The 27221-nt window shown below is 50.4% G+C and overlaps 1 protein-coding gene across 4 annotated transcripts in view; it reads left to right on the forward strand.

Moving 5' to 3' along the window:
• ABR (ABR activator of RhoGEF and GTPase) overlaps window positions 1-27221 on the forward strand; it is a 90406-nt gene that overhangs the window by 20089 nt on the left and 43096 nt on the right. For 3 of the 4 annotated variants that reach the window (XM_063146450.1, XM_063146449.1, XM_063146447.1), the window contains exons 2-4: window positions 12364-12557; window positions 22959-23063; window positions 26056-26241. In XM_063146450.1, coding sequence (XP_063002520.1) covers window positions 12441-12557; window positions 22959-23063; window positions 26056-26241 — 408 coding nt within the window. In that variant the 5' untranslated portion in view covers window positions 12364-12440. Of the gene's footprint in view, window positions 1-12363; window positions 12558-19452; window positions 19659-22958; window positions 23064-26055; window positions 26242-27221 lie in introns of those variants that run through there. The other variant, XM_063146448.1, reaches the window with a different exon arrangement.

Raw genomic sequence — 27221 nt, forward strand, 5'->3', positions numbered from 1 at the left:
CCTCCAGATGTCTGGGACTATAACTCCCATTGTCCCCAGCCAGCGTGGCTGGGTCTGTGTGACAGGAGTGCCAGCCCAGTGCATCTGCCGGGTCGATGGCCATGCCGTCTGCGGGTTGATGGGAAATGTAGTCTGGCAGATGTGGAACACCAGTGGCCATGCTGGCTGGGGTTGATAGGAGATGTAGTCCATCACACCACATTTGGGAAGGCTGCGGTTGGACTGGAACGGGACAGGTGCAGGTTCAAATCCTGCTCAGCCATTAAGCTCACTTGGTGTCTGTAGGCCAGTGTCTCGGCCTACCTCACAGGGGCGTTGTGGGGATAAAATGGGACGGGAGATAAAGCAGCATCTGCCACTCCAAGTTCCTTTAGAGAAAGGTTAAAGAATAAACAAAATTGTGTGCCGTTTATACTGTTGACAGGGCCTCTGAGCATGTGCAGAATGCTCAAGTGGCCGCAAGTGCTAGGAGTTAGCACAGGAGGATTTCTGGTGGTGCGCCATGCTTTACCTTTTCACTAAACTGGACTGGAACCTGCTTCCTTTCACCCCCTCCCCAGTACAGGTTTACAGGTGAGGAATAAGGGTTTGTTATTAATCAAAATATCAAGGCCTTTGACCATTACATTTTCCTAAAAGCTGTACATAGTTTTAATTACTTGTATTGCTTTTACATTTTCTAGTGGTTTTAGCTCGTTCGTTTTTCGCTGTGCCAATTGTTTATTGTTTTGTAGTCTTTGAATGGATTTTATGAGATCCCAGTGACATAGGGCGGGATACAAATGTTTGAATAAATAAAAAATAAATAAAATAAGTATCAGTCCACCTACCAGCTCTGACGACGCATGATTTCGTAAGTGTGCGAAACTCACCTCTGAGAAGATTTTATCATACATTTTTGGGCTGGTTTTGCCTGCTGCGTTCTTGCGCTGGGAAGTATCCCTTTTCAGGAGTTATGGGAGAGCGCAATCTCCTTTTTGTAATTAAACGGGGCACGTTTTAAAAAGCAGGTTACTCCTCGCCAATTTCTGTGCTCATTAAGTCATTATTTTTTTAATTGCCTGCATGCTTCGTCACTTTTGTAGGTTGCAGCCGGAAATTGCAACCGATTTGATTCCTTAGAACTACAAATCCCAGCGTCTCCCAACCAGCTGTGATGGTAGTTGTAATCCAACCCATTGGAGTGCGGTCATCCTGGGGTTGGAAATGATGGGAGTTGCACTCCGGCGTATCTGGAGAAGGCTGCCTTTGAATTATAGAGTTGGAAGGGTCTCGGGAGGTCATTTAGTCCACCCCGCTTTCTACAATGTAGGATGCAGTTACAGTACTCTGACAGCTGTCAAACCTCTGCTTAAATACCTCCCGTGAAGGGGCTCCTGCAGCTTTAATTCCCGCCAGCCCATGAACCAGATTCCAAACTTTTTATTTGGCTTGATCCAGAACCACTCCAAATATGATAATTCGGTTTGCCAGTGTGCTCCCCAAACTTTCTCATTTTAGGGCTTTTTAGTATAGCGCGATCTCCCAAGAAGGGAGGGGAATCTCCCCTCCACAACCGCAACCATCTTTTGAATTCTTGTCCTAGATTACACCTAGAATTGTTAATTCCACTCCGGAACTTAAACTCTCCCCAAACGGTTTGATTTGGTGAACAGACTGGGATGTGGCAGGTGGACTGTTTTAACTTGGATTGCATTATAGGATGGCTCTGTTCAAACGCCCCACCCCAAATACTGCATCACCAGAAAGGGAAATTTCTGTGTGTGTGCATGCACACGCGCAAAGTATCAGGGCTATAGTCATAGTAATAATCTGCAAGAGAGGCCCTTTCTGTTTGCCCACCTGTGGGAGATGTTAGGTGGGTGATCACACAGCGCAGGGCTTTTTCTGCAGTGGCCCGACACCTCTGGAATAAATTGTAGGTCCGCCAGGGCCCATTATTTCAATCTTTTAAAAAGGCCATGAAAACATACTATTTTACTTTGGCCTTCCACAGCTGTTGCTGTTTTTATTGCTATTTTGCTATTTTCGTTGTGTTTTTATTGCTTTTGAAGACCATGTTGGTTTTTATTACGTGTTTTATTATTATTCGCTGCCTTGGGAGGGCTCCTACCTTGTAAGGCAGTCAAGAAATATTTTTAATAATGATGATGATGATGATGATGATAATAATGAGCAATGGCTAAACCAGAAGGAACATTCGGAGTTCAGTTGCAAGTTTGGCTCTGTGTTTCTTATCCACCAGCGCAAGTAAGGAAAAACTCAAGGTAGCGTTATTTTCATTATCAGTCCTCGGGGGAAAATACACACACCTCCGTACAAATTCACTAGGTGTAACACACTTCTTCTTGAGCCTAAACTCAGATATATTTTCGCCTGGATCCTTATTAAAGAAGGGGAAAAAAAGGTTGGGGGAAACAGTCAATATTCCCAATAACCGTTTCTCAGAACACTCAAGAACGATGTTCCGGAGAAAATGCCCAAAAATGTCCTTGTGAGAAAGCAAGAGGGCATAACATTAAATCTTAATTCTGCAAAAGCATTCCTGCTTTAGTGGAAGGAAAGCAAAACAATCCAAAATACTGATTTTTCTGATTTTTGTGTGTGTGTAAGTGTGTGTGTGTTTTAAACATAAATAAATAATTCCTCTCACCCATTAGGGCATCGTGTGGCCCTCCAGATGTTTTGGACTACAGTTCCCATGGTCCTAAAAAAAAAAGAAAGGTGCTAAAAATGATGGTGAAGTTGATGGTGATATGTGTGGGCTTCTGTTTGCCTTTGGTGTGAACTTCTCCTTTCTAAAGTGAAAACTTTATTTAGACAGTTTTTTTTTAAAAAAAAAGTCCTATATGCCAGGATGGCAGAAAAATCAAACAAAAACGAAGCTTGTAAAATCCTATATCCCCCCCCCCCCGCCCCCAATGTATAAAAATAGCAACCATTAAAAGCCCAGTGAAAAATCTCAGCTGGCATTTTAGACTCTTGGCCATAGTTGCATAACAAATGGCTCTCAGTTTTTGTTTTAAAGTGAAGGTCAGAAAAAATAAAGCCCTACAACTCTTGACAGTTCCAGCCAGTAGTGCTGGAAGATGCGTTATGCATCTTGTAGGAGTTTTTTCCTGTCTAAACATGCATAGGATTGTAGGATGTTTCCTGTCTAAACATGCATAGGATTGTAGGATGTTTTTCTGTCTAAACATGCATAGGATTGTAGGATGTTTTTTCTGTCTAAACATGCATAGGATTGTAGGATGTTTCCTGTCTAAACATGCATAGGATTGTAGGATGTTTTTCTGTCTAAACATGCATAGGATTGTAGGATGTTTTTCTGTCTAAACATGCATAGGATTGCTCCTTTAGTCACTTGTGGCCACTGCATTGTTAGAGTAGAGAAACAGCACAGAGGTAGCCTGTCCCCCGCCCTACACACACATTAATAACTCTTATTGAATATTAATATTTAATAACTCATAACCTTAAATGAATATTATTAACATCTTACGGGAGGGGAAAGTTCCCCCGGGGCCCTCTAGAGGGCAGAAGAATTTTTCCTTGACTCTTTGCCAACTACCCGAAAGACCGAAGAAAATATTTCATAATGTTTTCATATTTCTATTTGGGCTGGGCATCTCCCAGAGAGAGAGAGAAGTTTCAAAAAGACCAATCAATAGTCTGCAAGGACCTGATCATGCATCTTCCAGGTGATTTCCATAGTCCCTACTGACCATAATGTGGAGTCAGCTTGAAAAGGGTCTACAAATGCAGATGTCTACAAATGCAGGGTCTTTATTTAGAGGCTTTTCTAGAAAGAAGGTGGTGGCAGAGGTGTGGAAAAGTCAGCCTCATTACACCTCTCTTTTTATTGTGATCATGTGGACCAGAAACTTAACTCTTAAAAAAGTCTTTGTGTTGTGATCATGAGGACCAGAAACGTAAGTCTTCAAAACAAAGACAATATAAGCAGGGGAGATTCCCCAGGAATGCTGCATCGTAATCAGCAACCAATGGACTAAACATGCGTACACGTATGTGAACATACGTACGTGGCAGAGGGAGAGATTCCTTCTTAGCTGGAGCCGAGTTCCATTTTGCTTCCAGAAAGCTGTGATGTTTTGATGCTGAATATCCCCTGCCCCTCCCCGCAAAGTTCTTTGCAATGACTTGGGCCAATATTGGTCCTACTTGGACCAACGAGATGTTATTGGATAGAGTTAAAGCACCAGGTTTGAGAAGGCTGCAAACTTACCACAGGCCTTTCACATCCCTCGCAGGAGAGTCGTTTGCCAGGAATGTTTACTAACAGATCCTGCATTGAGCAGGGGTTGGGATAGATGACCTTTGGGGATACCTCTGACTTTTCTATGATTTCGCGCTCCGTTTTTCAAGAAGTCTCCAGAGAAGCATGATATTCCTGCGCTCCTAGAGACCCATTGAACATCGGCAGTTTCCTTTGGCCCCGGCCTGTTGCCGTGGAGCTGTGCTTGGCCGCCAGCCCCTGGGAATGTCCTGCTCGGAAGCATTTACGTGCGCTGAGAGCCGTAGCTCGCCAGCGGTCTTGTCCTCCGTGTTTTATTGGAAAGGATTGTTTTATATTCTCTCTCCCCCACCTTTCACCACTGCTTCTCTCCGGAGCTGGGAGTAGCGCCTCCGAAACTGGACTCTGGAGAACTGAAACCTGGTGGCGGTAAAGTTGTCAGAATTGGAGGAGCAGAGTAATGCACAAAAACCCAGGTGTGTGTGTGTGTGTGTGTGTGTGTGTGTGTGTGTGTGTACATACAGTGTGCCCAGGGGTGACAAAGGGCCAACGGCTGGCAGCGACCAGATTTTTTCATCAACCGAGACGCTGACGTCATTTCTTTATTTCTTTGGTACCTTTCTAATCCGCCCAGTAGCTTGTGTTCTCCGGGCGGATTCCCGCCAGTTAAGAAACCAAGCTGCCATTTTAAAACACAGTTTAAAAAACACGCAGTGCGATTTGAAAATTCGCAAACGACTATATGTAAAGCAAAACGATAAACAGGACAGGGATCGATCAAAGAATAACCTTACGACTAGGCCTTGAAAATTGCCTGGGAGAAAAGGCGTTGGTCTGGCACCAAAACAATAACAACGTTGGTGCCAGGCGAACCTCTTTGGGGAGTTTATTCCGGAAGTTGGGTGCCACCGCTGAGAAGGCCCTTTCTCTTGCTTAACTACCACCTGTCTATCTGGCTGGCTGGGGAAAGCTGGAAGTTGTAGGTCTTTTTTTTTTCCTATCTAAACATACATAGGATTGTTCTCTAAGAGTTAAGCTTGCCTAGGATTATGCCCTGAACAGGTAAACTCCCAGAATCCCCCAGAAGTGCCTGCTCTTGCTTGTATTGGTTTCTCCTTGATCTCAGGTGGGAAAAGGGTGTTTGCTACCACCCGCCACCTGATCCTTTTAACTGGAGATGCCAGAGGTCTGAGAGGAAGTGGATCAGGAGCATGTCAAGGCGAGGGTAGGAGTGGAATCAGTTTCCCTCGAAAAATTGGCCTTCCTTTCTTTGAGGGAGCTTCGCCTATCGGACGGGATGGAAACGTAATAAATAAATAAATTTGAAATGGTTTATTTCTCGCTCCCCGGTGAGCCGACTTTGGGAATCGGTGCTCTCAACTCCACAGATGATGGCGAGAGAGAAATGAGGAATGCGGATTAAAAATGTTCTTGACAGGCAAAGTAAATGGCTTTTGGTCTTGGTGTGTATGATGCCAGGCTGAGGCAGTGCCAGGCATGCCCTGGAGGCCCCGAATCCTGCGTTTCTCAGGAGCCGCTCAGGTTAATTTTTGCTAAGCCAGCTGCAGGGTTGTAAATAGCCGCTCCCCTATGGCGAATCGAAGCTGCTTCCAGACGACTGCTGCTTGAGCAGGGAGGCTGATTGAGAAAGGCCATTGACCTAATTTCAGTTTCTCGCTGTGTCGCAAATGTCTAAAACAATGCACAGGTTCGTGGCTTAGTAACTTTGTGTGTGTGTGTATGTCTTTAAAAGACTGGCCTATGGTTTGCCAACACCCATCTCTCTTGGTAATGAGACAAAAAAGCTAGAAACAATTTCGGCACAGGTTCCCCTTTGCCATTTGATCTCGTCTGTGGCTGGCCTTGTTCTTCTTTACTTATACTTTTAAAATTTGCAATTATAACAATAACCGTTCACGCCACCATCTGTCTGTCTATCCGGCCCCTGATTTATCGGGGCACCATTTTAACGGATGAATCCTACCAGTTAACCAGCCCTAGATCCCCAACCCCCAGGATTGCTAATAGTTGGGAAATTGTGGGCCATACTTGGCCCCAATCCGGCAGCTCCTGGCCGCTATTTCGGAAGGTGGGTTCCAGTTTTGGGAGAGTAAAACACCTTCTTGCCTAGTAGGGACGCTCTTGTTGGTGTTTAGCATTCATGTCCTGCTCTGAGCTTTTCTTCTCTCTCTTTCCTAGCCTCGGGCTGCCTTCAGGGAGGGAGGGAGAGTAAAGCCGGATTGACGGCATCCGGGTCAGACTCCATAGCGGAGACGGGTGGGGGGCGGGGAGCTGTTTTGGGGGGGTGAGCAGGAGAAGGGCAAGGCAGACAGCTGGGGGCACGAAGGTTTGTATTCTGGCACTCAGTTGCTGCCTGGGCACAGAAGACACCCATTTTAAAAATATTTGGGTGTCTGTGTTCACTTTCTGAAATCTATTCCCCATGTGCATTTCTCCCCCAAACGATTTACCAGCTGTGTGTCTCTGGCCATGTACAGATTGCCTGTCTGCAGCCAACGGAATCTGAGTGATGCTTTTTTAAAAAACTGGACCTGCGGTAGGGGTTAGCAACTGGTGGTCCATGACCCGAAATCTGTCCCTCTTTTCTCCTGGAGGTATAATTCCTGACTGTCGGCATACTTTATTTAAGCCAGGGAGTGGGCAACTTGCACCCCTACCAATGTTTTGGATTACAAATCCCATTGGGCATATCCAGCATAGTGAAGGAAGATGGGAGTTGAGGGCTAGAGAGTCCTAAGTTGCCCACTCGTGATTTTAGCTCTACAGGCTTAGGCTTGCTTTGGATTGTCTCCTCCTTGGGGCAGGGACTTCCTTATGGCTTTTGTGTACTCCTGCAAAACAATGTGCGTGTCAGAGTGGTTTGTGGATGTATATATACGTCATCAGTCAGGAGATGTGCCATAAAAAGTTGTGGTGCATCGGCATGGCTGACAAGGACTTTGAACTCAGTAGTCAGCCAAGTCAGGCCTTTTTCTGGGATATTATAAGGCAGGTGTCAGCAACATGTGGCATAAACGGCAATGTAAATAAATTTTTACGTCCCAAAAGGTTGTGTTGCTGCTACAGAGTGCTAACCGGGCCAAATTTAGCTTGTTTTGGACTGTTTAGAGCTCTCTTTTGTGCATGTGCATATTAGCTTTAGATTAGGCTTCTGCATTTCTTCGTACTTCTTCAAACGTCTGAGCATGCCGACGTTTCACTCTAGTTCCTCAGTGGCCCTGCGTTGGCTTCCGTAGCTGTTGGCATTCAACACCGGAATCTGCGATTTCTCCCTTTTCCCTTTCTTATTCAAGGTGAGGCACCGCTAGGCGCTTCTTGGCACGGACGTTAGGGGAAGGGTGCGCGCGGGAGGGTGAAACGCCAGCCGACTTAGTCCAGATCCAACGTACAACTTTTCAGCTCTCCTTTTTGTGCTGTCCCCTGAGCGGAAGCAGTTGCCTGGGTTGACGGCTTGAGATGGGGAAGTAGGCGGGAGAGGTGAGTCATTGGCGCGAGAGGGAGGAAAACCCAAACTGCTCTTGTCCTCCGAGAAATGCCTTTTAAGCCACCGTCGTCACGCCAAGGTCCTCTACCTTGTCAGAACTGCGTGACAGGCAGAGATTCAACTGAGGAAGCTTTCCCTGCTTTGCGTTCAAAGGCTTGCTAAAAGCTGCACCTGTTGGAACGCCGACTTAATGGTGCAGGGATAGCACCCTGGAAAAACATTGGCAACCCAAGACCAGAAAATGGCTTGGTTTCTCCCCTAAGGAAACAAAGCCCCTACAGACCCATTTTCATCCACTTGGGGCTGGGTGAAGCGCACCACTTTCTGCATTTTATTTCCATTTCCCCCCCTTTGATCGCTCCAGATCTGGTTTGCAAAAAAATTTAAGATCCTGGCACCTGGGCATCGAGACCAACGCCTCCCCTCTAATCTCTCCCTGCTGTTTGGAAGTCATCTGAAACTTTATCCGAGCAGTGGAAGCCCAAATCTACTCAATTAATAAATAATTATAGCGGCAAACAAAGATAAAAGAAGTGACAAACAGTAAAAACAATTAAAAAACAACCACAGAAAATAAACAAATGCAGCAGCAGCTATTACAAGCCAGGGACGGCTTGCGGAAATGTGGCTAGTAGTGATCGCCTTCTCCTCCATGAATTGACCTAATCCCCTTAGAAATCTGTCCAAGCTGGTGGCTGTCACTTCGTCATGGGCTAGCAAACTCCATAGTTTGCTAGTTTATCTTGGTGTCTTGACAACCTGTAAAGGGCCAGCAACATGGGCCGCTTAGGGCTGATTGATCGAGTTCACAATCTGGCCAATTTCTTTCTTTCTTTTAATATCTATTCATTCTTACATTTATAGCCTGCCTTTTCCTCCTCTTGCAAGGAACCCATGGCGGATTTCATAGTCCTCCTCCTCTCACAACAACCCTGTGAGGTAGGCAAGGCGGAGAGTCGGCGACTGGCCCGAAGTCAGCTGGTGAGGTTTATGGCCCAGTAAGGGCCAGAAACCCAAATCTCTGGAGTCCCAGTCCAACACTCTGGAACCACGCTGTCTCCTCTCCTCCGCTGTGGCTGTCCCTCTCTCAGAGACAGCGCACTGGGGAGACTCCAGCTGAACTAATCTCACCTCTGTCAAAGTTCAGTTATCTGGGCTTGCTGGGAGGAGAGGAAAAGGATGCACCTCCTTCTGCCCCTCTCGGATCTGGTGATGGAGCCAGTGTTGACCCCTGTGGATTGCTGCGCCCCACACCACTCGACACCCCCTCTCGCCGGATCGGGTGACGAGGGTGGGTGGGCGTTTGCGTTGCCCCCCTCCCCGCTGTCAGTGGGTACCTGCGTGGTTCCCAGCTGCAGAAATTGCATGGAGTGGGATGCAGGAGGAGGCGGTTGCCATGGCGACGGCACTAGGCCTCAAGCCAGTAGCAACAGGAGCGATGAGTACGATCGCAGTGGGAAACATAAGGGGCGGGCGGGGTGGTGGTGGAGAGGATGGGTTTTCTTTTGGGGGGGGGGTCCATTATGGAACATCAGAGAGCATTTGTGCAAGCCCCCCCACACACTTTTTTGGGGGTGGGGCAATGATTCCCCTTAGGGCAGGGAGAAGCCCCCTTTGAAGAAATGTAGCACGGGGAACGCTAGGCCCAGATGTGTGCAAGGCCTCAGATGGTCGTTTACACTGAAGCAGACTGTATTCTTCGATGAGTGCATCTCCTCTTAAGCCACTGGTCATTTTTAAAATGTGTTTTTTTTCATTTGGCTAATCATTTTCAAACCCAATGTATATTATTTTTCCCATCCTGCCTCCTCCTCCTCCTCCTCCTCCTCCTGGTGAATAAGGCTCTTGTGAAGTTCACGGGGAGGCAACACAGAGACACGGCTCCCTTTAAAATTCTGCCTTCGTTGCTCAGGTGGTGAAAATATTAGCTGGATCAAAATATTCTACTCCCTTTTTGACATTATGCTGGCAACCCCCCTGCCTCAGTAACCTCTCAATTTCTCCTTTTTCTTCCACCCCCCCCCCCCCACCGCTTTTGATTATTGCTGGGGAAAAGGCCAATAGTTTGGTGTCCTGTGTCACCCTTGTTTTTCCCTCGAGGAAAAAGAATTTGTAATGCAAACTCCCAACCCTCATTTCCCTAGGAGGGCAGGAAAGAGAGCAGAGTTTGACACACTTTACTTTTTTGCATCCTTCACACGTTATATATTTGCATGTGTGCTGGGCTGAAACATACTTTTGAGAGATATACCCGGCTTGTTCCCCAAACTCATACATTATAATCTGGGGGAGATAGAAGAGTTGTGTAGGCGATGCATCCTTTTGCGGGGGTGTTAGCTTAGATTTGTAAAATTATAGAGTTAGAAGGAACTTCAAACGTCAATTGAGTCAGGAAATCCACTGTTGCAGGATCTCAGACTGGTAGCCGCACAAATCCTGCTTTAAAACTTCCTACGAAAGAGTGTCCACCACCATCTGAGGCAGGCTTTTCACTGGCAAACAGCTTGTAATGTCAGGGAGTTCTTCCTAATGTTACATTTCCCCAAGCGCGGGACTGAATGTAGACATTGATGACGTAAAAAGTACCTGGGTGGAAAAGCGGATCATTTCAGATGGCTTAAATAAGTGAGCCAAGCTACTTTCTGCTAGAGGTGGCTGGAGGGGGGTGGGTGAAGGGAGAAAAAGCCAACACCCCAATCCAGAGTTACTACCTAACTTGAATGGAGGGGACGTCTGTACCTCCTCTGCCCGTAAGTGTGGGGATCCTTTAGTGTGTGAATTAGGGCCATGTGTGAATGAGCGGTTGCAGATAAAATGTTGCTGAGCACTTCCTCATATGCTGATTTCAAGCATGAGTGATTTTCAGTGGAATTGGCCCACAGGTTTATTTCTTGATCTTCAAGGGCTGAGCCATCAAAGGTTGTGAAATGCATGTGTGAACCAGCTCTGAAGACATACAACCTAGCTACTCTGCGAAGATCTGTACATGGCATATACATTGTATGGTTCCCTTGTTTTATTACATTTTTGTCCCATCCTTCCTGCCCCCAGCGAGGAGATCAAGGTGGCATAGATAGGGCTTTCCCTAATTTTGTCCTTACGACAATCCTGCGATGTAGGTGAAGGTGAGAAACAGGGTCCGGCTTTGCCACTGGGCAGAGATTTGACTTCGCTGGTTGATGTCCAACCCTCTAACCGCTCCCATCAGCCTTTCCTCCAAGCTGGTGGCTGGGAATGATGGAAATTGTAGTCCAACATGTATGGAGGGCACCAGGTTGGGGAAAAGGCTGCTCTAACTACTCTACCACCTTGTCTTAAACACGTGACTCTTGCTGTTTCTCCTCCTGATGCGTCGCAGTGGTGGGATAAATTATGCCGTTTAAGGTAACCTGGTTCACGCACACCTGAGATTCCAAAATCGGCATGAATCTCCTTGAAGCGTGCACAGGGCCCCGCTCGTACCCCTGCCCCACTTCTAATGTGGGGTGGAGGCACCCTCTCTTCCCCCACGCCCACGGCGCCTCTCTGCAAAGCCGTTCCAGCCATGACCCACGTTTTGGCACGGGCAGCTGGCGCACGCTGTCGAGGGATTCGAGGTGGTGCTCAAGGACGCGTGAATAATTGTGCAAAACTGGGGAAGTGTGTCAAACCGGAGGGGGGGCAGAGAGACAGAGGGGAGGGAGCACACGCTTGACTGGGTGCTCTGTGGGTGGCTGGGCAGCTTTGGGAGATGATGCACTTGCCGGGGAGGGGGTGTTAGAGAGACGGAGGTTTGGCACACGCCCGGCGGTTATCCTCTCTCGCCGCACGCACGACCCGCTGTGTGCTACATTTCTGTCCGAGCCTTTGCAATGTGGGTCACCATAATTTCCCTCCCGGTAAAGTCCCGAGTATGCCTAGCCTCAAGAAGGGAAGATGGGTGAGGCGGAAATGAGAGCACTTTTCGAATCCCTAACAGGGTCCGCAAGTGGTACTCTGTCATCAGGCTTGAGTTTCAGGAAGGCCGACTTCGGTTGGACACCAGGAAAAACATCCCAGCAGTCTGACAATGGATCCAACTGCTTAGGGAGGGGGGTGGGCTCCCCGTCGCTGAAGGTATCCAAGCGGAGACTGGACCGCCGTCTGTCGGGGATACCTGCGCCATGCGGGGAGTTGGTCTTGAGCGCCAACGCGATGAGATTCTGTGGGATGGCTCCTTAATCTCTCTTTTGGCAGCAGGGGACGGGTGGCGGATGATCGGTTTGTGGCTTGTTCCCTTCTTGCAAACCCCTTTACCAGATCTATCTCTGTTCCACCAACATAGGAACAAAGGGAACGGCATTAACCTGGCCTATCTCCCCTAACGTGGCCTACTCCAGGGGTGCTGAGCCTCAGCAACGGGGTCCCGAACCAGTCTCGGGCATTCCCCAGACGGCTCCACATTTCTCCCCTCAATCATTTGGTGGTTGCCCCCCCCCATTTTGGTGGTCTAGGTGCCACGTGGCAAAACATAAAAGAGGGCCACGTTTTTTGTACTCTTCAGTGACGGCTCGGGTTACGGTTCCCCGCATCCGCGCCGCTTCTTCCCAGCAGCCAACCCTTGACAGGGCCTTCCTCTTGATAGATTTCAACTACGGCACGGAGGAGTATGACGCCGAGGGCAACGAGGAGCCCAAAGTCCCGCCCGGCGGCTCGGAGACCATGCCTTACATCGACGAATCGCCCACCATGTCTCCCCAGCTCCGCGCTCGCAGCCCAGAGGGGGGAGACGGCTCTGACGGCATCTCCCCCATGCCTACCGATGGACTGGGTCCTGGGGTAAGTGGCTGTGTTTTTTCGGGTGTGTGTGTGTGTGTTATCCTGAAATAACAAGAATAATAATTTCTTGTTATTTCAGGATAGGAGCAGACATTTGTTCGGTGTACTTCCCAAATTTTGCATTGCCCAAGCTGAAACTCACATTGACCTGGGTTTTGTAGCAAACGACATCCCAAAATAGTATTATCTTAGAAAACAAAGTGTCCCTGCTCAGACAGCACACTAAACCACGATGATTAAGCATATTAAGCTAAACATGACGGCTTAGCGTGTCGTGGGAATCCTTCCTAACCACGGTGGCTACAGAACCATGGTTTCAACACACTCACTGACCATTTGCTGCAAAGAGTTAGCAGCCTAACCAGGGCTTAGTGTAGCGTCTGAACAAACCCCATGTGGGTCAGGCCAAACTGCATTTTAAAAATGCCGGTCTTTGAACACACACACACACTATATATTTAAAAAATCTCAAAAGCTTGAGACGAACTGAATTTAAGATTGAACAAAATGAGAAACTAAGAGAAAGTGAGATTGATAGAGTTTTCTGTCCCCGTTGTTGTTGTGGCAACGTTTATGACTTATTTCCCATTTTATCCTCACCACAACCCTGCGAGATAGGTTAGACCGGGAGAGAAAGACTGGCGTGGGCCACCCAGTGAGTGTAAATTCTGAGTGGGATTTGAACCCAGGCCTTTTCTCTACAAATCTGACATTCTAACCACTAAACCCCACTGGCTCTCTATTACCTATCCTGTGATCTCCTCATAGCAACCCTGCGAGGTAGACCCGTGTTCTTATTCTCCCGAATGTTTGCACGACTGGCAGAGATTTTAAAGGGTTTTGCGCTGAAAATCTTCTTGAGGCCTAACTAGAGATACTGAGCATTGAACCTGGGACTGTCCTACATGTAACGCAAGGACTCTACCACTGTGCTACGGCCTCACCCTTAGCTGCAGTAACAATCGTCCCCTCCCAGTGAGGATTTCCCTTATTCTTTCTTCTCTCTTATAATAACGTAACATTTCTCTAAAGTTCCCATGTAAGCACGCAAACTGATAATTGAATTGTTTTCTTTGTTTACTGTTGAACTAAGGGGGGGGACCCACAAAAACAGAGACTTAAGTGGTATAAAACTTATGAATTTTCCTCCAGTTTAAGGCCACTTTGTTCAATTGGAAGCCATTGTAAATCCAAGGAACTGTGTGTGAGTGAGTTAAAATGTCCTGCGTTTTTGGTAAGAATCACAGGTTTGTGGTTCAGAATCTTGTTTTTGGATCTGTTGTAGTTTCATACAGCATCCCATGTGTTTTTATTTTAACATCCGGTTAAATAAATCACATTAGTGGATGTGCAAGTTACCGGTTGTGTAATGCAATGAGTTTTTGTTCATAACTGTGCTCCTAAACAAAGTGGTTTCTTGGAGATGACTGCAGGTAATGAAATGAGCTGGTTTACATTGGTGTGATCCTGGGTTGCAAATATCTTGTCATGTGGAAATTTGAGCATGGGTGAGAGGCCCAGCTGGGATCGTGGCTGAGTTTAAAACATGGACATGGTTGCTTTTATCTAAAGGTTGTGTCTTGAGGTTGGCACACGCAGAAGAGCGTTCGAAACTTAAAAACGGAAAGCGATCGAGAGGTGAAATTGGCGAGGGAATTGATTCGTGACTGGCTGTGTTACGGGTTGGCACCCATGTCTCGTTACGAGGTGCTATTGGCCAGCGCCTGTGGAGTGTCATCCCCTGGGCTTGCTGGCGGTGTGTGTTTAGACACACAGGGCACAACTTGGGGGAAAGCGTCACGCTGGAATGGCGACGATGCATGTCAGTTTCAGCAGAGCGAGATCCATAAACGATAAAAGGGCTTTAAAAATCTGCTTTCCACGTTGTTCAGTCTGGCTTAGTTTTTCTTCCCCCATCTGGCAGTGTTTCTCCAATCTGTCATGCGGAGAGGTCTTTTTTAGCCTGCCACCTGTGATCCTTAAAAATAATAATAGTAGTAGTAGTAGTAACCTCATCACCTGTTTATGCCTGTTACTATAAAGTCTGTGCCTTAAAAACTCCACATCAGAAGAAATGGATTGCGGCCCACAAAAGCGTAGGCTGTAATAAACTGGTTAATCTTCAAGGTGCCACAGGACTCTTTGTCATTTTTAAACATGTCGACAGACTTGAGTTAGAAGAGAGAAAATGAAAGGATGTGCAAAGATGTTTATTGCTGCACCGAGCCTGTGTTGAGTAAGGGGGGTGGGATTACATGATCTCAGTGACCCTTCCCAACTCTCTGAATTTATGATTCTGCGGTCTCCAGGATGACCAATTTTCCTTGGATCCCTTTAAATAACACACAACTAAACCCTGGAGGTGGTGGCAATTGAAAGTGTGGCTTGTGTTCTCTCCAGCCGAATTAATATGTTTCTCTCCTGGGCTTTACTCTCTTGCAGAGGAGAGGTTTCTTGAGGAAAGCAAGGCGAACGTGATGCATAAGTATTTGTTTACCCTGTTTATTTGCGGGGTGCGGTGGGGGTGAGGACCAAATAATGACACCCACACCCACACCCCACGATCAGGGCTAGTTGCCCTCCCTGGTGGCCATCAGTTGGTCTAGGCACTACTTTTTAATAGCTTCTGGAAGAAAAAATAACTCCCCTCATAGAATCAAAGAATCGTAGAGTTGGAAGGGGCCTCTAAGGCCATCAAGTCCAACCTCCCTGCCCGATGCAGGAATCCACCTTAAAGCATCCCTGACAGATGGCTGTCCAGCTGCCTCTTGAAGGCCTCTAGTGTGGGAGAGCCCACCACCTCCCTAGGTCATGGGTTCCATTGTCGTACTGCTCTAACAGTCAGTGTGTTTTTCCTGCTGTCCAGCCGGAATCTGGCTTCCTGTAACATGAGCCCGTTATTCCGTGTCCTGCACTCTGGGGGATCAAGAAGAGATCCTGGCCCTCCTCTGTGTGACAACCTTACAAGTATTTGAAGAGTGCTATCATGTCTCCCCTCAATCTTCTCTTCTCCAGGCTAAACAGGCCCAGTTCTGTCTGTCTCTCCTCATAGGGCTTTGTTTCCAGACCCCTGATCATCCTCGTTGCCCTCCTCTGAACACGCTCCAGCTTGTCTGTGTCGTTCTTGAAGTGTGGTGCCCAGAATTGGACGCAGGACTCAAGATAAGGCCTGACCAGTGCCAAATAGAGGGGAACCAGTACCTCACGCAATTTGGAAGCTATACTTCTATAAATGCAGCCCAGCTCTCTCCTCCCTGAATCTGATTTACAAATGAACATATCATACAGCGGCTGTTTGGGGTTGGAGACATTGGGGGCACGCGTGAGAGGTTTTTGTTGAAGGGGGGGGCATGGAGAGCACAGCATACACACCCCAGTCCTGATGATAAAAACCCCCACCTTTACCAAGACATAGCTGAAGGGATTTGTGAGTCATAAACCCCTCTGTTGCTCTTTGGACTACTCAAGCTACTGCCCCTGTGCGTTTTTAACGCTTTCCTTCCTGGGTGGAAACCAGTCAACGTGTCAATTCGGCCTCTCCGGTCACTTCCGAACAGCTCTGCTAAATGCGGTGTTCCCCCCCCCCCCCCGCACCCCCATGGCTCTTTCTCTCATTTTGTACTGGCTTCAAGTTTCTAGTCCTCATTGTCCATTTAAAACACAACAATGCTCCACCTTGGTTGTGTCTCTGCCCACGCTCCTTCTTTCTCCCTCTGCTCCCCGCCCCCGCTTCTCCCCCCACCTCCTCCCCCACTCATCCCCCTTTCTCCACCTCCATCCCTTTTCCTTGAGAGCACACTCATGTCAAATGCGGGTTTGCAACACCACGCATGTTTTAAAATTTCTGGATCGGGAACATGGCGTAAATGCAGGAGGGGTTTGCCTGTGGCGGCGGGGGGGGGGGGGAGAGATTGTATTTCTGAGATTTGGGGAGTGCCCCCTTTGGGCTTTGGCCACACCCACCACTGGAACGCGGGCCCCGAGGACTTCTCTGAAATCCGGCCCTTGGCCTGTAACAGGTTAAACACTCCAGGTTTATATTCAAGCAGATTTCTGTTATTGTTAGCGTGGTGTAAAAATGGCACCAGAAGGGATGTGTTGAAGGGGTGTGTGGCTCTTCTGCCTCTCCCCCAGGTAGATTTCTGGATTTCTTGCCCCCTTCCATCTCTCCCACGCAGGAGCAGCTCCCTCGGGATCGGGGCCGGGGGGGGGGTGGAGGGAGGAGGAGGAGAAAGAGCACCAGATGCAAACCTTGTGGTCTTGTGGTTTCTCATTTTCTGTTGTCGAACGGCTGCAAGTGGCCGCAAGTCAGACTCTGACGCCGTTCCTGGGGGCCGTTGGTGCGAATCCCATGTTTTATCTTCCTGCACGACGCCCTCCCCATCTTCTTCTGTGCTAGTTATACACAGATGCTGCTGGGTTTGGCCTCGGAGGTACCGAATATACGTTAAGTGTGTGTGTGTGTGTGTGTGTGTGTGTGTGTGTGTGTGTGTGTGTGTGTGTGTGTTCAGTGCTTTGTTCTTTTGTTTGGGGCTTTGGTAAATGCATATGCAGGCTTCTGAGTTAGGCAGAACTCTTTCTCAGGGCCAGAAGAAGGATTCTGTGTCACCCAAAAGCTTGCCTGTTCTATTTTTGCCTGAACTCTGGAAGAACGGAAGAAGAGTTCTGTGTTGCTCGAAAGCTTGCCTGCTTTTCTGTCAATCTGGGAAAGTATCTCTGCTCGCCTCCTGTGCCAGCATTCCGTACGGCTTTAAAAACTATTTCAGCGTCAAATTCCCAGGTGCCCTGTTGTTTTTCTTTCCACTTTTCCATGTACATGAGGGAGTGCCAGGGGGCGGGGGAGAAGGGGGGTGAGGAGGGGTGTTGCCTGTGCTGTGTGAGTGTGGTGTGCATTTTTGCCAGTTTGTTTTGCCTGGTGTGTGTGTGTGTGTGTGTGTGTGTGTGTGTGAGAGTGTGTGTGTGTGTGTGTGTGTGTGTGTGTGTGTGTGTGTGTGAGAGAGAGAGAGAGAGAGAGAGAGAGAGTAAATGTGTGCATGCAAGTGTGAATGTACGTGTTTGAGAGAGAGAGCAAGAGAGGAGTGTGTGTGTGTGTGTGTGTGTGTGTGTGTGAGAGAGAGAGAGAGAGAGAGAGGTGGGTGGGTGTTCTGCCTGTGAGTACACATTTCTGAGCATCACCACTTTACATTCTATGAAATGAGTATTTTGTGGTGCATGTGGGGGGGGGGCAAACAGGCGATTTAGCATTTCATCCTCTGCCCCCACCTCTGCCTGCACTCAGGTCCTTGGCCTGAGTGACCTGTCTCCGAGCTTCGTCAGTTTCCATTCTGCGAAACGGGTCGGTGCACAAAACTCTGGGTTCAAAAGGGTGTTTGGGGCCCACCACTGCCGTATGCTTTGCATCTTTTGGCCCCTCCAGTTTGCCTCCTGGGAAATGGGTGTTTCTGACTGGCCACAGGTCTGTGGCAGCCATTTTGTGAGAGTGCCCTTGACACTGTCCACAATATAAATGTGCCCACGGACCCCCAGCGGCCTCTGTTTTTTGTAGTTGTTATACCTTCTCCGAGGGAACTCAGGATACCTTTCCACCTGCTGCATCTTCATGGCAACCCTGTAAGTTAGAGAGCACCATGTACATTGATGGTGCTATATAAATAAATAATAATAATAATAATAATAGCAACTGGCTGAAAGACACCGAGTGACCGACATGGCTGTGTGTGTGGATTTGAACCCAGGTCTTCCCGGCCCTAGCCCAGCACTGCACTGCTGCTTTCCCTAACCTGGCTCCAATTGTGTTGGACTACAACTCTCAGCACAGCACGGCCAGCATGGTGGGAACTGAGGTCCAGGACACCTGGAGGGCACCAAGGTGGAGAAGACCCCCCCAGCAGCTCGCCATTTGGACGATGTTACCGTAACGCTTCGTTCCGAAGTGGCCGTTTGAAGTGTTTTCGCGTGGGTTCTTCACATGGGTTCTTCACACGGCCGGGGAAGGCAATGGCAAACCACCCCGCCATAAGGCCTGCCAAGAAAACGTCAGCGAAAGCTGGCGTCCCTCCAAGAGTCAGTAATGACTCAGTGCTTGCACGAGAGGTTCCTTTCTTTCTTCGCAACAGCCCTGCGAGGCGGACCGGCGTCAATAGCCCCCATCTTACAGACGAGTCCAACAAATCTGCCCGCAAGCATGCGTCCCCCTCCCCCCTCCCTTCTCAACCCTGACCCGTTGCCATGCGCAAGGGGTTGTTTCCCCCTGCCCTAGAGGGGGGTGCTTCTGTGGGTCCGACGGCACCGTTCCAGCGCTTCCTCTATGGCTGGGGGGCGGGGGCGAAAACCGGGAGGATCGCGAGTGGATGACGGCGGCCGCATCTGGACGCCCCCCCCAGTGGGATTTCCATGAAGCGCCTCATCTGGACGTACCCTGGTTCCCCCCCCCCCCCCGCGGGTTTGGGCTCCGTCGTCCCCCGTTCCTCCCCCCCCTTCAGCCCTCTGGCAAACGTGGTTCTTCTTTTTGCCCATTTTGCATCTGGCAGCCAATTCCTCTTCCCCTCCCTCCCGCACCACTTCCTCAAAGGAGAGGGCCGCTGGGGGACGGGACACCCCCCCCCGAACACCCACCCACACCCACACCCCCCGCCGCGGTTCCCCCGGTGCCCGGGGCCTTTGCCGGCGCGCCTTCTTCAGAGGTCCGCCCCCCCTCCGAAGGCGGGCCGAGGCTTGGCAGTTTCCTGCCCGCCCCCAGCGGCCAGGGCAGAGGCAGAGCCCGGTGGGTTCCAGAACCGGCGCTCGCTCGGCGGGGACGAGGGAGCAGCCCCGCGTTCGGCCGCCTCTGCCCGCCCCGCCTGCCTCGGGCGCCCGTGCTGGCTCCGCCCGCCCCGGAGCAGGGCGCCCGGCCCGGCCATGGAGCCTTCCCCGGGGCGTGGGCAGTGCCAGGGGGCCGGGCTCCTGCCCGCGCCCTCGGTTTAGGGCCTGCTCCCCGGCGCTGCGGGGCCTCCTGCCAGCCAGGCCATGCGAGAGGAGGACGAAGCCGTCGGCTATCTCGACAAAGTCCTCGAGGAGGAGGAGGAGGCGGAGAGGGCCGGATCGGGGCCCGGCGTGCGCCAGGTGGGCCGGGGAGCGGCTGCGGGAGAGGCGCCTTCGGCGGGGGCGCGTTTGGGACAGGGCCCGGGGCTTGCCGCCTCGCCGGGAAGCCGACCTGGCTGCAGGTGCGGAAGAGGCGAGGGAAGTTTGCGCTGGTTGTCTCTGGGCCCCTGCAGGATGCGGGCCTGTCCCACCCCGCGCCCACCCCCACCCCCGGCTGCAGGGGCGAAAGGGGCGAGGGAAGGTCGTGCCGGTTCTCTCCATCGAGAGAATGACCTGGCCGGAGGGCTGAGCGTTTGCTGGGTGAGGGGTTTCCGCCCCTGCTTTGGGGGGTTGGGGTGAAAGGAGGGTCTGGCTTTTGACTGCCGCACACTCTGGACCCAGAAAAACCCCTAATTAGAAAGGCTGCGCTTCCTTGGTGGGGAAGGGGAATCACTCTGCACATGGGCAGAGGCAGCCTTGCATCTTGGAACGCGCCGCTTTCCTGGGGAACGGGCCAATTCCGGGGCTCGGGCGAGTTTAAAGGCGCTCTCGTCTCCTCCTTGCACCCGCTCTCTCTGTGCAGGTCCGGGGATTTGGGGGCTGCACCCCTGAGTGGGGCTGCCTGGATCTTTGTGCATCTCTCGGGGACTGTGGATGTGTTTTGTGTCTGTTTGTGTGTCAATGTGTGCCTGTGTGTCTTTTGGGGTGTGTGTTTCTGCGTGTTTGTTTCTGTGTGTTGGTGTGTGCCAGTGTGTCTTTCGGGGTTTGTGTGTCTCTCCGTACGCTCCGTGTGTGTGGGTCTTTCTCTGTGTTTCTGCCTCCAGCGAAGCTTCCTCTTCTCTGGGTCTCAGCTTCCCATGTCCGGAATTGAAAGGGTGCCTGCCGGGCGAGGAGGGTGGCCCTCACCGGGGTGCTGGTGCTGGTGGTGATAAGACCGGCTGGGCTGGGGCGGAGGCGGAGGCGGTGTTATTTCTGGGCTGGGTGCCTCTTCCTCTTCCTCTTCCTTGCCGTCTAACACCGACCGGTGCCTCGCAACCCCCCTTTTAACAAATATTTTCCGTCACGGCTTCTTTCCTTCCTCCCCCCGGTAGGATTTGGGGACAGATCCGAATTTTTTTTTCAGTGGGGGGGAACGAGATGCACTCCCTTTGGGCTTCTCCTCTGAGCGCCACACGTTCCAACCCTGCAAAATAAATTCCGTCTAGTTTCAACCCTGCGGAGGCCAGGGCAGCGAGCCCCAGAGCATGGGCCGAGTGCCGTTGTGTTCCTTGCTCGGGAATTGCGGCGTTCTCCTCTGCCCCCTTTGGCCTTAGCGAGTTTAGCTCATGGTTCAGGAAGTCTTGGTGCCTTGGCAGACAAAATAACCACATGACGCGGCCTCCTTTTTCTCGCTCCCAAAATGTGAGGAAAGCTGAGCTCCTTTTGTGTGGGAGAAGGATCCTGGCTTGGCCTTCTCTCCCCCCACCCCCCACCCCGCCGTGGGGGGGAAAGCAAAGAATAAAAATAAACCGGCCAGCTCTGCCCACAGGCTTGCCAGGTCTGGGCCGCTTGCCATGGGGTGGGCATTTCCTGGGATTTACGTGGTTGCCCGGGGGTGGGGCGGGGAGAAGAAGGGGGTTAGATCCGTGGGGTGCCTGGGTGGAAAGTTGACGTGGGACCTTGGAAGGGAAAGTGGGTCGGGCTCCAGCAGGTTCGAAAGAAGACGGGATTGCGTGAGAATTTATGGCAGAGAAAGAAGGAAAGAAAGAAAAGAAAACTTGCATGAAGGCCAAGATGAAGGCCGGAGAGCCCTACGGAGTTTGCCATCTAAATTTAGAAAAGTGTGTGTGTGTGGGGGGGTGGATTTTAAGAGTCAGACTGTTTATTTTTCATATTTATATTGTGCCCTTCCTACAAGGAGGTCAGGGCTGCGGTCATGGGAAGGGAGTCCTTTGGACAACCCTGCGAGGTAGGTGAGGCTGGAAGGAAAGGAGGAGGAGGATTGGAACCCAAGTCTCTGTGCTAGAAGGACATCTTTGGGGGGGGGCATTTGAAGGAACGGAGAGAGAGAAAAGAGGGGGAGGAAGACGTAGGCTTTCTGGGACGGGGCGTCAAGAATGAGGAGCAGCAAAGGGAAAGCGGGCCGGATGTCTTTACAGGATGGGGGCCTTTTGGAGGCTGAGGGATGGCGTCAGCGGGGGTCAAGGGCCCCGTGGGGAGGGATGCGATAGGAAATGAGGGCCAGGAGGCGGCTTTTTAAAGCAAGGGTGTTAAACCTTCTCAGCCCGAGAGCCGGATTCCATTCTAGAGAATCTTCCCCGGGGGGGGGGGGGCTGTGGTCCAGTGGGGGGGACGGGCCAAAAGCTAAAGGGGGTGTGGCCAAAGGAAAAGGGGGTGGGGCCATCAAATAATCGGCAGTCAGGGGAAGCGTGGAGGGCCTGGATTTTGGCCCGTGGGCCTCAGGTTCCACACCCTTGTTTTAAAGGGGCTGGCCGCAGGGCTCTATAAGCCGACAGAGGGATTTGCGGGGAGGGGGGACACAGAACAACAGGAGGTGGGGAATAATTTGGGCGGCAGCATTTGGGAGAGGAGGGAGGCAGAAGAAGTTGAGGTCGTGGATGAGGTATTTTAACTTCTCCTCCCCTCAATTTATTTATTTAATTATTTATAGCATTTATATCCTGCCCTATATCATTAAGATCTCAGAGCGGCGTACAGATAAAAACATACAGTATAAAACAATAAATATGCACAGTTAAAAACAAATTAAACCATGAACCAAGGTAAAACAATATATAATTTAAAAGCAGTAAAAGCAGTTAAAACAATGTGCCAGTGAGTTTAACCCTCAAAGACTTTGTTAAAAAGCCATGTTTTTACTAATTCTCTGCAGCAGCTTCTCCCAACCTGGCAAAGTCCAGCTGCATTTGGTTACAACAACCATCGTCCTCAGCCAGCCACTTCTCAACCATGTTGGCTGGGGATGGTGGGACTTGAAGTCCCACACACCAGGAGGGCGCCAGGTTGAGGGAGGCTGGACCGTCTTGACTATCTAATGTGGAGATAACAGCCGCTGAATATGATAGCAGGTTGTGAGGTTTACCAGGGAAATGGGATATGAAATACTTTGAAAAAAGCACTTTTATTATTGCTGTCTCCACGCATGTTCATTCTGTCCCCCCTTGTAACGTTTTTTGGGGGGGGGGTGCTTAGAGGTTTTTAATGACCAGTCTCGCTGGTTTTAATTAACAGTGCTGTTTTTAGGTGTTTCTTTTTGCTCTGTTTGCAGTTGAGCCTGAGTTGCGAGCGATTAACTTGGGATCCACACCCTTTCCTAACGTTACACCTTCTTCGCCTTTGTAGGGAGACCGGGATGCTGGCAAAGGCGTGGACATGCGTTGGTTGGTGCTCAAAGATTTCCTGATCAGCGAAGAAATGTACATTAACCAGCTGGAAGCACTGTTGCTGGTGAGTAAACCCCGGTACGGGAGAAATAGGGCTGAGGTCAGAGAAAAAACACAAGTCACTGCATTATTGTCCCGTGAAGATGAGACACAGGGGGACCCCGGCGTCTTTGGGTCGGTGGGCACCATTAGAATATTGAGAGAAGGTCGTGGCCACTCTCACAAAATGGCTGCCATAGGGCTGCAGCCAGGGGAGCGTTTGGCCATTCATGAAAGGGCTGCTGCAGCGGGCACACCGCCGGCTACGAAACACTCATTTCCCAGGTGGAGACCTGGTGTGCTCAAAAGAACTTTTAACGTGCCCAAGAACCTAAGTACAAGGCGGACTTGGGAAAGCAACTCTTTTGAATCCAAGTAAAGATGGCAGGGGTGGTGCAGCATGCCAGGCTCCAGTTAAAATGGTTTTTAGAAATAAAATAAAAATTGGGAGTGGCTGGCCGCTTGCGGGGGGGGTGGGTGGGTGGGAGGACAAGAGAAGGGCCCACGGGCACCGTGTTGGAGACCACCGGATATATGTTATATTTTATAGACTGTTTGATCAGTCAACGTTTGGATGATTTTACTGTGCCTGATTGGTTTTTGAACCCGGCTTTGGGATTATTTTATAACGGAAAGTAGGAGACGCAATTTCTACAAGTAAATATTAATTTTATTTATTTATTTATTGTTACATTTATATCCTGTCATTATTCCTCCAAGGAACCTAAGTCGGCATACATAATCCTCCTCTTCCTCTCCATTTTATCCTCACAACAACAACAACCCTGTGAGGTAGTTTAGGCTGAGTGTCTGTGACTGGCCCAAATCACCCAGTGAGCTTCCATGGCCGAGGGGGGACTCGAATCCAGATCTCTCGACTCCCAGTCCAACACTCAAGCCGCTACACCACCCTATTATTATTTATTTAAAATAAACAGTAAATAAATCCCCGGATGGCGGAAAAGAAAAGAGAAGATTGTCGCAGTTAAGGACATAAAAACTGCATTGCCGGTCCGGCATCCTGGTTTTCTGTCCAACCGCACCCACTGGGTCCTCCCAGAAAACTGAAAAACTGGACTCAGAGGGGATCCCTGTCCTCTGTGGTTTGCCGCCCTAAACCTGGTACTTGCAAGTGGACTGCAGTTGAAGAGGGAGGCTCTACTTTTCAAAGTCGAACCGCCTTCAGACCCAAGCTGCCTCCCACCTATCCCTTCTGTCTCCACAGCGGCCCCCAGCTGGGCACCCCTGGGAGATGGACCCATCGCTTGTGTTCCCCAACCTTGCGCCCTCCAGGTGTGTTGGACTGCAATTCCCAGCGTGCCCCAGCCAGCTGGGAGTTGCAGTCCAACATATCTGGTGGACACCAGGCTGCGGACGTCCGCCCATTGCCGTCTCAAGCACCCGACCCTCCCTGCACGTGGAGCTGGCTGTCGTGTTAACTGAACCAGTTGTCTAATTTTTCTTTTCAAGCTCTAAGCTTTCAGGGGTCCTCCAGCTCCACACCTTCAGTAGATCCCCCGCTTTCGGTTCACATCCCTCACAAAAACATCCTCTTCGTAGCCTCATGTTGAAAGCGCCTCTTTTGGGTGCATTTAAAGCGGCCTCTTCCTCTTTTGAGCCTGACGGCCCAGTCAGAACCAGCCAGCCTTGCGCCACAGCTGTGTGGGCCGGCCGGCGGGTGCGTGTCGCTCCTTCCGTATTTCGGGGCGATGGGAAACCGTGGAAATGGGAAATGGCTTTTCCCCCCTTGCAGTGGAGGAAGGGGGGGGGGTACGCGAAACATCTTGACCTCTGTTTTTTCCTTTGGGGATACGTTGGGGATGATTAGAAAAGGAACCGAAAGCAGGGCAGCCAAGGTCATCCTGCCCCTGATACGAATCCACATGGTGCGACCGCACTGGCAAAGCCGTGTGCAAGTTCTGGTTGCAAAAAAGGATATTTTGGAGTGGTGGCGATGGTGGAGGGAAGGGCAGCTGAAGCGATCAAGGGGCAGGAGCGAGGAAAGGGGAAGCCGCATCAGGGGCTGTTGAGCTTAGTGTATAAGGAATTTCAGCATTCCCTGTGCCTGGGGTGGGGGGTGGGGGTGGCGTAGGGCTGCTTCACTCACACACACACACACACGCCTCCTTTTAATTCCTCCGCGCTTACCAGCGCGCAAACTGGAAAGCGCCGGGTTTGAGACGAAATGAAAAGCTCCATCCGCTGCCGGACGGCCAAGTCGTCAGTTCCGGGGCCTTGAGAGAAGACGCGTTCAGGAAGAAACGTTTCTACCCAATCCCCCTCTAACCCAGAGGAGTTGCGTGTTTGAGTGCTTTAGATCCACAATGTTCTGCATGGGGGGCCGGGCGCGGCCAGGCATTTGTGAAACCAACAGGCTGGTTAACAAAACCAGCTCCTGGCTCGGCGGTTGAGCACCTGTTCCGCATGTCGGAGGTTCGATTCCTGCCACCCCCTTTGAAACAGGTTATGGGGGAGCCCCTTCTCTGCTTTGGATGCTGGGGATGACTGTGAATCTTGGGTTAGAGCAAGGGTGTTGAATCTCTTTGGCTCGGGGCCCGCATTCCATTCCAGAGAAGCCCTCGAGGGCTGCATTCCGGCAGTGGGCGGGGCCAAAGGCCAAGGGGCGGGGCTTAACCCCCCTGAATCCCAGCCTATTGTAGCTGCCAGTGACTGTATTAGAGTCATTTCAGCAAAATGGGGCGGGGGGGGGGAACTGCACAAAACCAGGGAAATGATTGGTTGTCGAGGGGAAAGGGGGCGTGACACAGGGGAGGGGCCAACTAGGGAGCCCTGGAGGGGCCAGCCAGCTGAGCATTGTAGTCCAACACATCTGGGGGGCACCAGGTTGGTGAAATGAAACTACTGTCTGTCTCAACGCGAAGCCATTTCCGACATCGGACTAGTGGCTTTTTTAGGCTTCTCTTTGCGAATCCGAGTTATCGAGGGGGCGGGGCTTTGTGGCGGCGCTGTCCTTGACGGCTCCTCCCCTTTATCTCCTCCTCTCTCTCTCTGTGCAGCCTATGAAGCCGCTGAAGGCGACGGCCACCACCTCCCAGCCGGTCCTCACGATCCAGCAGATCGAAACCATCTTCTACAAGATCCAGGACCTCTACGACATGCACAAGGAGTTCTACGACAGCATCTGGCCCCAGGTCCAGAGCTGGGACAGCGGCGTCATCCTCGGCCACCTCTTCCAGAAACTGGTGAGCGTGGCCCGCTCTGCGTCCGCCCCGAGTTTCCTTTCATCTCTTTCCCCGTCTAAGGTTTGCCTCCGCGCGGAAGCGTCTTCAGTGGCCCCGGTTACAGATACAAACGCAAGGGGTCGCCCGGCCCATTTGGAATGTTGAGACGGGGTTGTGGGCACTCTCACAAAATGGCTGCTGTAAGTGGGGAGGGGCTTGGCCTTCCATTAAATGGCTGCCCCAGTCACAAAACTCACCTTTCCCAGAAGGCCTAAACATTGAAGTCAGATCAATTTTTTAATTTTTTTAAACCCGGATATTTTTTAAAACCTTGAACAATAAACTCTAAGAAATGAAATAAAGCAAGCAAGGCCTGCAGGTTACCGCCTTAATCGTGGGATGCGGGGGGAGAGATCCCAAACGTGCAAGCGGAACCGTAGCTTAGCTTGTGGCGTTGCTGCCCCGTGAGACGTTGGTCTTGCCGGGTCGGATATCACCGGGCGCGGACACAGATACAAATCGTGAATTTTTTTGCATCGGGTACTTAACCATGGTTTCGCTTTCCACATGTAACATGTATCTCTGGCTATAAAGAGATTTTAAAAAACCACCTTGTGTTTGCAGGAGTTTGCATCATGACGTGCCCTTGCGAGGAAAAGTGAGCACGTTTGGGGCTTTTACGGTAGAGCAATGGGGCGGCAGGGCAGAATTAAGAAATGCCAGGGCCCTAAGCCGTATGTACCCTAAAAATAAACAGAAAAAGGGTGTATTACATTATAATAGGAGGAGTAATGAAAGCAGCGTTAGAGGGTGCTTGTAATTAAACAGAGTTGGATAATCTTCTCTGAAGATGGGTATGAAAGCACGGATTAAAATAAGTTGATTTGAACTTCTTAAATTGGCTCTAGTTTGCACTTAGAATCCTAGAATAGTAGAGTTGGAAGGGGCCTATAAGGTCATCAAGTCCAACCCCCTGCTCAATGCAGGAATCCACTTATTGA

This window comes from Elgaria multicarinata, chromosome 22, assembly GCF_023053635.1.
Source record: "Elgaria multicarinata webbii isolate HBS135686 ecotype San Diego chromosome 22, rElgMul1.1.pri, whole genome shotgun sequence".
NCBI classification, from domain to species: domain Eukaryota; kingdom Metazoa; phylum Chordata; class Lepidosauria; order Squamata; family Anguidae; genus Elgaria; species Elgaria multicarinata.